Source organism: Neltuma alba, unplaced genomic scaffold (genome assembly GCF_004799145.2).
Source record: "Neltuma alba isolate B1F8T4 unplaced genomic scaffold, ASM479914v2 tig00010875_pilon, whole genome shotgun sequence".
In the NCBI taxonomy this organism is placed as follows: Eukaryota; Viridiplantae; Streptophyta; class Magnoliopsida; order Fabales; family Fabaceae; genus Neltuma; species Neltuma alba.
In genome coordinates, this window is record NW_021635666.1 from 1,182,487 (window position 1) to 1,196,589 (window position 14,103).

Consider the following 14,103-nt stretch of genomic DNA (forward strand, 5'->3'; position numbering starts at 1 on the left):
TGATCAAATCCCACTCCCACCACTTTCTTGCAATATTCTCATGGTCAAAAGAAAAAATGTGACCAAAAAAACTCCACTGGCAGCCACCACGCCGGTGGTTGGTGCTAGCGGCCAATCGCCTGTGGTGGCCGGCCATCGGTTAGGGGGTGAGCTTTTTTTTAAAAAAAAGATACAATTTTTATCATTTTACTGAATTTTAAAATTTTAATTTGGGAAGGACTTCTCTCTGTCATTAAATTTTCTTAGCTTTTCAAATTAAAATATCATATATTCTATCTTCTTTATCTGTCATTTTTCCTATTAACTATAAACCCTTTAATAATCGACTCCACATCAACAACGAGCCACAAATCCTGATCCTCGATGCTAATTTAATCCTGACCGTTCATTCTTACACCCGTTAACCCCCAGTCTCTCTGTCCCTGTTTCTGGGTTTCTGCTCTTTTGGGTGAGCGACTGCCATGCCCACCTCTCCTCTCCGTTTACTGTTGGCTCCTCCGAATAAGCAATCGCCATTGTCGGCGAGCTTCCTCAGGGCGAGCAACACCCTTTTTCGGTTATTCTCTTTCCTCTCCATTCATGGCTCCCTTCCTCTCTTCTTTCTCTAGCCATCGACATCCCGGTACTGGTAATCGGAGGACAATGATGCGTGCGGAGGGATGAAGAAATCTTTGGTTGGATTATGGAGGTCTAAGATGAAGGACAATGAGGTGCTTCTTGGGTTCTTGCATATAATTGATCTACTCTGATTTATGATGTTTATTTTGTCTAAAGGGTCGTCCTATTGTGGATTCATTGCTTCCCATATGATTTTTTTTCCCCTTTTATCCAAATCTTGATTCTTGATTCGTTGGTCTAGGACGGAGGTATAAATCTGGATTTGAGTGCAATTGATGTGGGATATTCTATTTTCTTCTTATTTTTTTACTGGATTCGTTGCTGCCCATATTTGAAATTGTTTTTCAATATTTCCAGCCTTGTAATCCTTATGTTTACCCAGTTTTGTGGTTGTTGATATACAGAGAAATGTGTTCGAAGCACATTCTTAAATTGTATTGAAACGGAAGTGCATTGATACTCAGTAAACAATGGCATTGTATAAAAAAAAGAAAATCATATAAACTGGTACAATAATATTATAGATTGAAAATGAAAAATAATATAAACTAAAAGGAAGAACCGGAGTTAGTCCTTGGTTTATTTATTCGATTTCATATTTAAGAGAAGGACGGGGAAAAAGAAACTGAAAACTTGAACTAAAACTTTGAGACAATACAAATATTGAAAGCAAGTTTTCCCATCCACAGGCTAGTCGTTGCACTCTATTCTGTCTATGTTCGTCTCACCCCGCTGCACAACCTACGTGGTCCTCTAGCTGTTTGTGCTTGGCAGAGTACATTGAAATGGTGAATACAGCAGGAAGAAAATAAAAGAGGGTAGGAAAGAAAGAAGTAAATGAAGAGTCACTGTTTTCTTAGTTACTATTACAATAAAACAAGTGGCTGACAGCTAGGATGAATATCAGGTGAACGGTTGTGTTTTGAGTGGATAGAGTACAAATATGCTGGCACTTTGAGTATATGTAATAATTTCTCCTAGCTGCAGTCACTAAATCTCCTCATCTTTTGTTATTAGATCATAACACAAAATTGGAATGCAAGAGACAGCATAGCATGTAATTCTAACCAATGGAATTGGAATTCATTAGAGCTTGAAACGTTTTGCTACTTTCTCAGAAAAAATTCACTACCATATCTTCTATTGTAGAGGGCCTCCAAATGATTTCATCTCTGATGGAAACGTTGCTGAAATATATTAATATAAGCTGTGATAATATCAAACTGAAGCAAAATCACTGATTATGCCTTCAACCTCAGTGGGAGAATTAACGACTAGAACCAGAATACACAGCTTAGCTACGCACGTAGTACAAGACAGAACAAAGGGAAACAAAAGACACAATCAAACCTCACAGACCTCACCCTACGCTAGCATTCAAGAGTCTCTCACTTTTTCCATGCCTCCACAAAGACAGAACAACGGGAAACAAAAGACACAATGAAACCTCACAGGCCTCACCCTACGCTAGCATTCAAGAGTCTCACACTTTTTCCATAGCCCACAAAGACAGAACAAAGGGAAACAAAAGACACAATGAAACCTCTCACCCTACGCTAGCATTCAAGAGTCTCACACTTTTTCCATACCCCCATGCACACCCACACCACCACTATATGTCGGAATTCATTACACTAGTTTCCCCTTTTTCTGCCAACTGATATCTCTGGTTTGTATAGTTCTTTCTACCATAGGGCTAATGTCTCAGGCCCAATATTTCTCTCAGATCCCTCAAGCTCACTATTTTTGCTAAAGTTAGGCTTAATTCAAACTGTTAATGTATAGCAGCCAATTTTCATCTTATTTAGTTGGCGAAAATAGAAGTTCAGTGAAAAAACAATGTTGTGCAGTACATTCATTTGAAGAATCATTCCATAATTGTACTATTGGTTTAGTTAACGGATTTTCTCTTACTTCATATGCAGGGGTATTATGTTATTATTGTACATGAGTGATGGGCATTTGCTTTGAAAAGTATTCCAAATCCAATAGTTGTTTCTGATGGTGTTTTTGCTAAAACAACTGAGGACAATTATGTTGAGTGCTGGAATAAGCTCTAGATCAAACATAATCTAATTCCAAAATGGCCATACGCTTATTCTTCTCTAAGCATAGAACCTTGTGGTCTTTCTTTCAGCATAAACCCCATTGTTATCACTCTTCCTCTTACACCTTATCATCAGATCTTGTGAATGAGATTTCTCGTGTGCTCAGTGACCACCGTGATCCCCACCATGATTTGGAGCACTCTCTGCATCCATTTTCAACTCAAATATCCACAAATTTGGTTGAGCAGGTCTTGAAACGGTGCAAGAATCTTTGTTTCTCAGCTCACAGGTTCTTTATTTGGGCTAAGTCAATTCCAGATTTTCAACCTAGTGCTGAGAGCTCCCACATTTTGGTGGAAATCTTGGGAGCAGGCAATCAATTTGCCATACTATGGGACTTTCTCACAGAAATCAGAGAGACCCGTTGTTGTGAAATTAGGAGTGAACTTTTCTGGCTCATTTTTGGGGCATATAGCCGTGCTAATTTGCCAGGTGGTGCAATACGGGCTTTCATTAGAATGGAAGAATTTGGAGTTAAGCCAAATATTCATGATTTTGATAAGCTTTTGTTTATTTTATGCAAGAAGAAACATGTCAAACATGCTCAACAGTTTTTTTATCAAACTAAGAGTAGGTTCAAGTTAAATGCTAAGACTTACAGCATTTTAATAAGGGGATGGGGTGAAATTGGTGATGCAGAGAAAGCACTTGAGTTGTTTGATGAAATGGTTGTAGAAGGTTGTACTGTGGATTTGCTTGCTTATAATAACTTGTTAGAGGCCCTATGCAAAGGAGGTAAAGTTGATGAAGCCACCAAGTTGTTTCAAGATATGATGTCAAAAGGAGTTGAGCCAGATGCCTATACATATTCAATATTCATTCGTACATATTGTGATATGAATGATCTGCATTCAGTTTTCAGGGTTCTCAGTAGAGTGAAAAGAGGTAACCTCTTGCTAAATGTGTATGCATACAATCATATTATAAAGAGACTTTGTAAACTTGAGAAAGTGGAAGAAGCTTATGAATTGTTGGATGAAATGATTGCTAGTAGTGTCCAGCCAGATGCCTGGAGTTATAACTCAGTATTAGCTTACCATTGTGATCATTGTGAGGTCAATAGGGCTCTTAGGTTGATATCCAGGATGGAAAAAGAAAACTGTCTTCCTGACCGTCATACCTATAATATGGTGCTGAAATTGTTGATCAGGATTGGAAGGTTTGATAAAGTAAATGAAGTTTGGGAGAAGATGTTAGGTTGGGGTTTTCATCCTTCAGTTTCAACATATGCTGTCATGGTTCATGGATTGTGCAAGAAGAAGGGCATGCTGGAGGAGGCTTGTAAGTACTTTGAGATGATGATTGATGAAGGAATACCTCCTTATGTTACTACCATTGAGTTGATGAGGAATAGGCTCTTGGGTTTAGGTTTTTCAGATCAAGTTGAAATACTTACTGATAAAATGCGGCAGAGCACATCTTGCACAATCCAAGAATTAGCAAATGTTATGATGGGCACTAGAGCTCTAACAAAGTCAAGATGTGATGGGACAGACATGGAAAGTGACTGAAGAATGAAGTGGCAGTTTGGTGGATAAGGGAAATTGTTATGGTGAAGTGTGCTGGACTGTATGAACTTAGTTGTCCATTTTATAAAAGCATAGCGCTCTTAGAAGATTGAGAGTTTTGCAACTGCAATTGACCATGATGCTTGCTGTACTATGGAGATGCTAATGGAAGGTTCTGGGATCAGCAGAGCAGGTGATAGATGAAGCAAAATGTTGATGGCCTTGTTTTTTTAATCATACCTTCTCATGCCTGTTGCATTACTTTCCACCTATTGTCTTGTTAAGTATCCCTTTATTGCCATTATTTTCTTGATTGCATATGTGATTTTAAGTGACTGAGGATTTATTGAATCTGCATATTAGGATTCAGCTACATTTTCATAGATTGGTGATTATTATGGCTGAAATCTTGATATGATAATCTCGAGAATACCCTAAAAAATGAAGTGATTCCTTCTAGATGCAAATGATACTTAGTTGTCTTAGAGAAACCATTGAAGTTATTTTGCAGTTGTAAATCGAAAGTCCGAGGATTTATTGAGTCTGCATATTAAGATTCGGCTACTTTTTCAAAGATTAGTATTTATTCCTCTTTGTAGCTGAAATCTTGATATAATAATCTTAAAAGTACCTTGAAAAATGAAGTGATTCCTTCCGGACGCAAATGATACTTAGTTGCCTTAAAGAAACCATTGAAGTTATTTTGCAATTGTAAATTGAAAGTCTGACTTTGCTTTCGTTATTGCAGTTTCTCAATTCACGTTAGAGCTAAGAGCTGCGTAGAAATAACCTCAATTTATGTTAGGCCATATTATCCAAGAATTTTATTTTCCACATAAGAGCAATCTACAAAGTTCCTTCCGGAGACTCAGGGTAGAGCAGTGTATGTTTTTCGTCATAAACTTGTGATTTGGGCATATTCTTACTATAGAATGTGAGGCATAATTTTCAAGGAGCCCATGAGATAATGTTGTTTCTTAGCCTTGAACATTTGGTAACGAGTTTTGATACTAATATTGTATAAACTACGGTAAAGAAACCGAAAGCTATTGTATAAATAATAGAGATTTGGTCAAGGGATATTCTTGTCCAGAGTTTTCATTGAATTGCCCCTTATAAGACTAAAAGAGGTCCAGCTCTTCACTGCTGGGATTGTTCGCCAATGGTTCAAAGTTGAAAGATCGTATTTATATATTTCCCTAATAATTATATGACTTACCTCTGAGCTGTTGAGTTTTCTACCTTCACACTTGTGCTTATGGTTTTAGTTTCTGATGTAGGCTCTACGTAGTCTTCCTTTCGCGCTAATTCCAGGAACACTTGAAGCCCAAGGATCTATAATGAGGAATGCTCCCATAGAGTTCTGTCCTCCCATAAGAAGAGGATCTGTTTCGTGGGTTGATTCTGGACCTGAATTCTTTATCAGCCTAGCTAATCACAATGAGTGGAAGGAGGAATATACTTTGATTGGCTATATGTTCGTTATGTTCTATCTAAGGATATGGAAGTTTTGGAGAAAATATCTCAACTACTAAGCAAGGTTTGCAGTAACCTCTCCTGTGTCGGAGATGGTCCTGCTGCTCTCAGTAGTTAGTTATGTATCATTTTCTACGCTGTAAATGTAATCTGTCTAATCTTACTCAGTTACCCCTGTAACTATGAATGAATCGGCTCTTGCCATTGCTGCCGTTGGATGATGATATTTGTGTAGCTAACTGATGAAAAGGATGAAGTCTGAATCTCTCTTTTCCCCAAAACGAAAGCCAATTTTTCAGGATAAGATTTTACTGTTGTACACTACTAGAGCAGTATGAATCATTCTGCAATTTAATATCACTGAGCAACTTCACTGTGCTTGCCATAAGCATGCTTCTAAAGGAATGCGGATCATATACATCACCTTATGCTAATAAAGTTGAAGATGCGCTTGCAAGAATGATTGTGTTGAAGTCCAAAACTTTGCATTGAGGAAGAAGCTGATACTGAGGTATGAGACCTTGATTTGCGAGGATAATCTCAGGAATCCTCTCCCTATCACTGCAGGCATTTAATTTCAAGGTTAAAGAGCTCTCTCCCAAAAAAAAAAAAAAAACGATTTATTCTTCCCTATTATCTAAGAATTATGAGATATTTTAGGCTGGAACAGTTTGCTTTTCTGACAAATTTTCCCCAAAATTTTGCTGCTATAAGCTGCTGCAGTTAGATCGTGATATCCTTTGCCCATTAACATTTCGCCCTCTATAACCCTTAGTTACTCATTTATTTATTGTTTTATTGTCATTTTTAAATCAAATCTAGCTACCTTTTTATAATAAATATATTTATAATATCTAATCCTTTCATTCTGCATTTATCGTGCAGTAGGTGCCTTGCTTCTAATTGTAATTATAATGTTGAAAGCGTCAAATGGAATTGCTGAAACCTATATGAGACGTGATTTTAGGGCACTTTGAAAAACTGGTTTGTTCAAGACGATCTGAAATTGCCAATCTCACTCTTTACAAAGATTCCTATGTAGGAACCAGGATTCCTACGTCCATGCAAAATGAACATTTGAATGGAATTGCCATCCTGCTGCTCTTTATTTCTATGCTCATCTAATTACTTGGCGGTTGATACTGACAAAGATTGTTCCCATTGTTTCTGTTTGATATGCAAAGAAAAAGCCTTTCATAAGCAGCCACCATTTTTGTAGCAGTGAAGAATTTCAGACCTCTTTGCAGAGCAACCTGACCTTTCCTCTCTAAAACTTCCCTACCCCCACCACATTCCTCATAGATGGCCTTCTTTAATGAAGTCACTGTTGGAGAAAATGTATAACCCATTTCCTTGTCAACAATTACAGACCCTACAATGCTTGCAAGCCTAGTAGCCATTACTGGCTTCCCAGAAAGCATTGCTTCTAACAATGTGTGATCCAACCCTTGTGCTCTTAAAGTAGGGTTTAGGAATATGTCAATAGCATTATAGAAACAAGCCAGTTCAGCTTGATCAAGTGGCCCCAAAACCATTATATTCGGCCCTAAATCTCTGTATCTTGCAGCCCAAGGACCATCTCCAGCAACCAGAACCATGATATTTTCTTGGAACGTCCTGTTTTCTGATATAATCTGCTCTAAAGCTTCAAACATTAATGGGTGTCCTTTGTCTTTGACTAGTCTACCTGCAAGTCCTATAATCAGTGACTTAGAATCTGGAATGTTATGCCTCTGCTTGAACTCTTTTGCTTTGGAGATGTCTGGTTTGAAAACATCTTGGTCCACCCCATTGAGAATAATATGAACTCTTTCTTCTGGGATCATGTAGACCCTCTTCAGGATGTCTCCAGCATGGTCACTAGTGGCGACATGATGTGCATAATTTGGGAAGAACTTTACCTCTTCAACAACCTGCTGATAATATTCAAGATAGTGAGTAATTGTGCATATTTGAACCTTATGATTCTAGGATAATCATGATGGAGTTTAATAGATTAGGGCTATGATACAACCTGTTAGGCTCCTAAGGTTATAGTATTAGGAGAGAACTCTAGTGAGAGGAGAATCAAGAAATAGCTAGAGAATGCTCAGTGAAATAGGAAGTTGTATTTAGAATTTATTAAAAGAAAAATGACAAAAAAAAAGAAGCTGAAAATTACTAAATATTAAATGAGAATGTCAACAAAAATTTGTTGTCATTTACAAATTAATGTTGTCAACACGAAATAAAGTGTTGTTATCATACTTGATTTGGGATTTAATAATTTTCAGCTTCCTTTTTTGTTATTTTTCCTTTATCAAATTACTTTCTAGTTACTTCAACTAAAAATATCAATGCAAAATAAATAAATTATTAACTAATATAGCACAAATGCCCTACTCTTATGTCGGCCTATTTAATCAGCCTTGTGATAGGAAGATTGGGAGACATTGCCCAGTAGTCAGTAGACCTTGTGTGTGTGAGTCAATCTATCAAAAACCACACATTTAAATAGGCGCCAATATGGTGGCCTCACTGGGGAGAAGTTGGACTTTTTAAGTAGTAGTAAAATACATATTGCTTGGTTCACTAAAAAAATTTAACTTTCCAAAAATTAAGCCTCATACTTTCCTTAAAACTAGGTAAATTCTACTTCTATGGTGTTTTTGTCTTACGAATAAACAGATAATATATTTCTTTAAAAAATAATTGTAATTTCCCAATAAATACAAAATAAACCAAACAACTTATACATTAACCTTCTGGGAAGTTACTTCTCAGTAAGTGTCATTTTCTGGGAAGAACTTTCTAGTTGAACCAATAGAGGCGTTAGTATGTAAAATCAAACTGATTACCCAATTAAGGCCATAGATGTTATAGCAATAAAATATACTAATCCACAATAAAAAGATTGCAACACAACCTTCATTGCCCTTTCGGTCAATGCTTTCGCCTGTGGTTCTTGGGGACTTCTCAGAAGTTCTTGAATGATATCAGAATGAATGGTTTCATATGCAATCCCATGCCAAGAGACAGCCAAATTACTAACATAGCGTGATCGAGTGTACCTAAGACCAACACTCTCAGTATGAACCACATCAAATGGTCTTCCTGTTGAGTTCTCTGCTTGAAATTGCTCCCAAACTGAAGCTTGATCAAGGTAACCACCAGGCGTTGGTTCTGAGAGGTGAAAATGCAAGTTGGTAAGCTCATATTCTGGAAGAGATGAATCCGAAGGCGGCGGCGACGACGACGACGTCGTGAAGATGTGAAGTTCATGGCCTCTTCTGGCAAGAGCGAGGTGGAGTGTGAGGGCGTGGCGTTCGAGCCCGCCGGCGTGAGATCTCCGAGGCCATTTCTTGACAAAAAGTGCAATCTTTAAGAGCCTTGGAGGTGGTAATTCTGATGAAAAGGCAAGGCGGTTCCATGCAAAAGGATATGAAAGGAGGTTGATGATTGGTTGATTGCTATTATAATTTGACTTCTTTTCTGTTGATAATAATTGGTTTGGATAATAGCATTGGCCAGAAAAGTGACACCAAGAGAGGACTAAGATGACGGAGAAGATGGAGAAGATGAAGACAAGGTAACAGAGACGTCGGAAACTGAACATAAAACGTTGTTCCCTGGCCATGAAAATCAGGTTCTGGGAGGCAAAAGCTGATCACGAGATTGAAGTCAAAGTCACCTATTTCTATGCATTGATTTGTTTTCATGGTGAACACACAACGAGAAGGTGGTGGGAAAGTACAAAAATGAAGAATCCTAAAATTGAGGCACATGGCTGTTCTGCTCTGTTCATGCCTCGTAGAGATTGACGAAATTATTTTAAGAGTTTGCTTCGACGACAATGTTGCTGTTTCACATGAGGTTGCCACACAACTCTGTTGCGGATGCAGCAGAGAAATTCATCAGAGTCGAGGCAGTAACTTACTCTGCGGTATCCTTATTTATTATAAGGTACTTCTAACCTCCTCACCAAAAATACAAAGATGGTTAAATTATTAAATTTGTTTGAAGACTAAAAAAAGTTAAATTTACTCTTATTTTAAATCATGAATTACATATGGAGAAGCGAACAAGAAAAATTATATGGAACTTTAAATGGGAGCAAGTTTGATGATTAAGGTCCAATTTTATCCCGAAAGTTTTTATTTTAAATTGTAGGTACTGGAATTTTTTTTTTTTTAGTTTACTCATCTCTAACACGTGGCAGTGCCATGTCAGCATCAACTTCCCTTCTTTCCTTTACCTCTGTACTCCCAAGTCCCAAACCCACCCCCTTCTTTTGAAACCTTCCATTCACTCCATCCACTCTGAGAAATAAATTGCAATACTTAAATATGCTTATCAGTATATAGCCAAAAATTGGTTTTAAAAAAACTTTTGAATATCCACAGCTCCCGAATAAAGACTTGCGGATAAAATTGGACCTTGACCCTTATTTATAAAAAAAAAAAATTGATATCCCACTTGAAGACTTCTAATAAGACTGTCTTATAATAGGAACTGGGGTGGTATCATTTAATTTGATTCAAGCAAGATGTTAAGAGTTTTGCAGCAATGGCTCTGCATTTTCAAAGAAAATCGCCTCTTTAGGAACATCTTGACACAACAAAGACACTGCCCTTTTGGCTCTGCATTATCACTATACACCCGAAAAATGGTTAAAACATCAAATTTGTTGCTAATAACTTTATTAAGCTTTTAAAGGGAAAAAAATCCTAAAAAAATACCTCTAAAATTTTAAAATCTTAAATAAAAAATGACTACAAAAATATATTGTTATTTACTTTTTAAATATTGTTAATTATTATTAAAGTGTAGTAAATAAGACAAATTTAAAATTTTAAAATTCAAAATCATTTTTTTGAGATTCTCTCAGAACAAAAAAATCCAATCGACAGTCATCCATCATAAGTTAAATCAAAGCGATGCGAGTGAAGTTGTTTCTAAGAGAACAATGCTTTTTGAGTCTACTATACAGACAATAATACAAGTTGATCCGCACAGCTGAAAGGCATTGCATATGAAAAAAAAATGCAATAAACTTTATGAAGTCGAGAAAATTGCATTTTATGGAAGGCCTGCAAAACGCTACAACCGTCTACACAAGAGTCAATTATTTAATTCAATTCACACCCTAACTACCCATGCAGGAGAGATGAGTCATAAGACGTGTTTGGATTTAAAGTGAGAGCAAAAAATTTTCCCCCCTTTCACTCACACCTGTTATGCTTCTAAGAAAGAATGTGAACTTCAAACCTTACGCTTAAGAAAGCCTCAGATGCCTAATGTCAATAGAGCAACAAAGTCTGATAACACAAGAGCCATAATTATAATTTTCTTCAAAAATAGTTTTTAAAAAAAATACGATCAAGTTCTTTATATCTATTATATCAAATTCTTCAATCAAACATATGTCTTGTTTTTGTTGAGTTTATAATTAATTGCTATTAAACAATACTACCTCAATCCTTAACATAAAAACTATTTTGACATTTAATTTGATTATAAATATAAAACTTCAAATAACTTTGTCTATCTTTTACCAATACCTTACATGTTTCATTAATAATATTTGTAGCTAATACATATAATTAACAAAGATATTTTAAAATTTTTATTCATTTATCTCACTGTAGACATGTCCAATTGGCACAATGAGTGCAAGTGCGTGTGCGCGTGTGTGAGAATCTTATCTTAATAAAATTAATAACAATGAGGTTAGGACGTTGTATTATTATTTATTAATCATCTTTATCATAACCTTTTTCTAGACACAAATTCCAAAACAGGAATGAGAAACAAGTGCCTGCAAATAAAGTAAAATAAATTCCTCAGGCGATTGAACCAAAAAAAAAAAAACAAAGAAAGAAACTCTTCAGGCAAAACAAAAAGGGAAAAACAACAAATCTCCATTCACAGTTTTACAATCTTCCCTGTATGCCTAAAACCACTAGAAAGATATAATGCAATAGTGAACGCAAGTGTTAATTGGGAAATGTCAAGAACGTCAAAGAACGCTCAGAATAAGCATTTGCTCATACTCTAATGATCAAACCCTAAAAATTCTAACCATCTGTCATTTTTTTTACCCCGTCACCCATCATGCCCACAAAGAGTCAAACTCGCAGCCTCTTGTTTAAGACAGGGCTTAAAAGAGAGCAGTTGGTTTTGGTTGAGCCATACAATTCCGACTGTAAGAGTTACAACTACAAGGAGAGGGCAAAATAGTGAGCCATAATCATGCAGGATTATGCCTCACATTTTCATGCCAGATTCAATTAGTTCTCGTAATATATGTTTATTTATAAATAATTTGATTTAAGTACTAAGCACATATTATCCATCATCAATCTTAAACTGATCAAGTTTTCCCTACTAAGAAAGAATAAAAGACAAATGAAATCCAAAAAAGAGACAGAAAAGCAAAGACCTAACTCTAATAAACAAAGAAGAAACACAGCTGAGCTGAGCTGAACTGAACTCACATACAGATGATAATGATAAAGTGAACTCATTGGCTTCTCTAGCAATGCTCCATCATCACTTTACAACGTCCAAAAAAAAACCCTATACGTTACCCATCCATTGATCTCTCTATGATTCTGAAGGTGATGAAGGCATTCTCTTTGTCTTCTTCTCTGAAACTGCTTTTGCAAATGCCTCCACAATCCTCTGCTGCGATTCCAGAATCATCTCCGTACGCTTCATCTCCATCTCCATTCGCATACTCTCAATCTCCCTCGCCATCTCCATCTTCATCTGCTCCATCTTCACAAACCCATCTCCCAAAACCTTAATTGCACACACCATCTCACTCACAGGATCTCTCTCCCTCTCTCTTTCTCTTTTCCCCAGTCCACTCCTCTCTTTCAAAACCCTAGTTTCATAATTGGGATTATTAAAGCCATGCCCAGATTTTGAACCAGGGTTGTTATTGTTATAGTTGTACTTCTGATCAGAAATTTTCCCATACAATTTGGAATTCCCAGGTTGTGCAATGCTTACCCCATCCGGAATTCGAATCCGAAATCCTCCGCTGCCATTGACGGTGCTGCCGCCGCCGCTCATCCCATTCCGGTACAACTTATTCAAGCTCCTCGTATTGGACCCACTGCCACTTCTGAATTCCTCGTACAAGTCATTATCCTCATCGCCATCAAACTCATCGGGGCTATCATCGGAATCGTTCTCAGGTTTGACAGGGGAGGGACCTTTCTCCATGGAATCCATCCGTTTGAAGTGAACCCAAGAGGAATTGAACCTCGCAACAGGCATGTTACGCGCGCGTTGGATCTCCGTGCGGTACCGCTTCCGGAGCTTCTCCATCTTGTGACGGCACTGCACGGCGGTTTTGGGCGGCGACGCCCCGGGGCAGCGGGAGGTAACAGCATCGGCGACATCTTGCCAATGCGTGGCCTTGAGATTACCCCGGCCAAGAGAATACCACTTGTCACGGTACGCTTCGATGAGAGCGACGGTCTCCTCAGCAGACCAGCACGGCGGCGGAAGGCGGCGAGAGGATGACGAAGGCTGCGAAGAGGGCAGAGCAGGGGGAACAGCAACCGAGAGAGGCACAGCGGTGGGAGGATCGGCAGGTGGGGTGGTGGTGGAGGAATCAACCGGAGAAGAAGGAGGAGAAGCCATGGAAAAAACAAGACGGAGGAGACAAACCGTTATCCTCAGAGATTCAGATCTTATGGCGGAGGTGGCGGAGGATTAGGGCAAAGGGGTAAATGACAAGGAGGGCGGCGCAGGATAGTGAGAGGAAAGAGAGGATTTTGGGAAGAGGGGGTGGTGGTGGCGGCGGAGAAAGAAAAAGTGGGGAATGGTGACATGTTGGGTTGCGGGTGTAGGGTTAAAGGGGTGGTGGTGGGAGTGGTGTGCGGCTGATTATGAGATCTTGAGCGATGGGGAGGCCACCACCGCTTAGGTAGGGTGGGCGGCTAACGTGCGCCGGGAGATAAGGTGGCGCATGATTGCCAGGAGGTGAGGAACACATAAAAGGGCAATTACCGTTTGGATCACAACTCATATTTCAGGTAATTAGAAGGGAACTGAATTGGTAGGAGGCGAATTGGGAGAGAGGGATATCATATAGAGACTAAATAGTTTTATATAACCCAACACAGTTTTTTGTTTTGCTAATCAAATGAGGAGGGAAGGGTTAGCCTTGAGGGCAACCGGGGTGGGGCATCAGTTTTCCTTTATTATTATTATTTTAATTGAGGTGGGGCAATGGGATTTTTTCTTGCTCTTTTTTTATTGGAAAGATCATGTGAGTTTTTAAAGGAAAGATCATGTGGGCTAGAAAAAAATTCATTGAAATCAGCACAATACCACGAAATCCCATAACTTTCAAAACAGCTCTAGCTGCTACGTAAATTTGCCTCGGCTTCTTGTCT

The 14,103-nt window shown here is 38.1% G+C and overlaps 3 protein-coding genes across 5 annotated transcripts; 1 reads left to right on the top strand and 2 right to left on the bottom strand.

Moving 5' to 3' along the window:
• The first annotated feature begins 454 nt into the window (after positions 1-454).
• On the top strand, positions 455-5,966 carry LOC114759649 (pentatricopeptide repeat-containing protein At1g52640, mitochondrial-like). Of its 3 annotated transcripts, none has more exons than XR_003741935.1 (3): positions 455-710; positions 2,544-4,513; positions 4,983-5,966. XR_003741935.1 is itself a non-coding variant. In XM_028948858.1 (2 exons), the coding sequence occupies exon 2, from the start codon at positions 2,702-2,704 to the stop codon at positions 4,235-4,237; it is 1,536 nt and encodes a 511-aa protein (XP_028804691.1). In that variant the 5' UTR covers positions 455-710; positions 2,544-2,701; the 3' UTR covers positions 4,238-5,966. The 3 variants fall into 3 exon arrangements, 1 of the variants encoding a protein (XP_028804691.1); XR_003741936.1 differs by having other exon boundaries at positions 5,549-5,966; XM_028948858.1 differs by having other exon boundaries at positions 2,544-5,966.
• Positions 5,967-6,783: 817 nt separating this feature from the next.
• Positions 6,784-9,326, bottom strand: LOC114759650 (uncharacterized). Its single transcript, XM_028948860.1, has 2 exons — positions 8,616-9,326; positions 6,784-7,623 (listed from the first exon to the last, which is right to left on the bottom strand). The coding sequence occupies exons 1-2, from the start codon at positions 9,324-9,326 to the stop codon at positions 6,832-6,834; spliced, it is 1,503 nt and encodes a 500-aa protein (XP_028804693.1). The 3' UTR covers positions 6,784-6,831.
• A 2,653-nt stretch (positions 9,327-11,979) lies between these two features.
• Positions 11,980-13,765, bottom strand: LOC114759651 (trihelix transcription factor ASIL2-like). The gene has a single exon (XM_028948861.1). The coding sequence runs from the start codon at positions 13,343-13,345 to the stop codon at positions 12,296-12,298; it is 1,050 nt and encodes a 349-aa protein (XP_028804694.1). The 5' UTR covers positions 13,346-13,765; the 3' UTR covers positions 11,980-12,295.
• Positions 13,766-14,103: the final 338 nt, after the last annotated feature.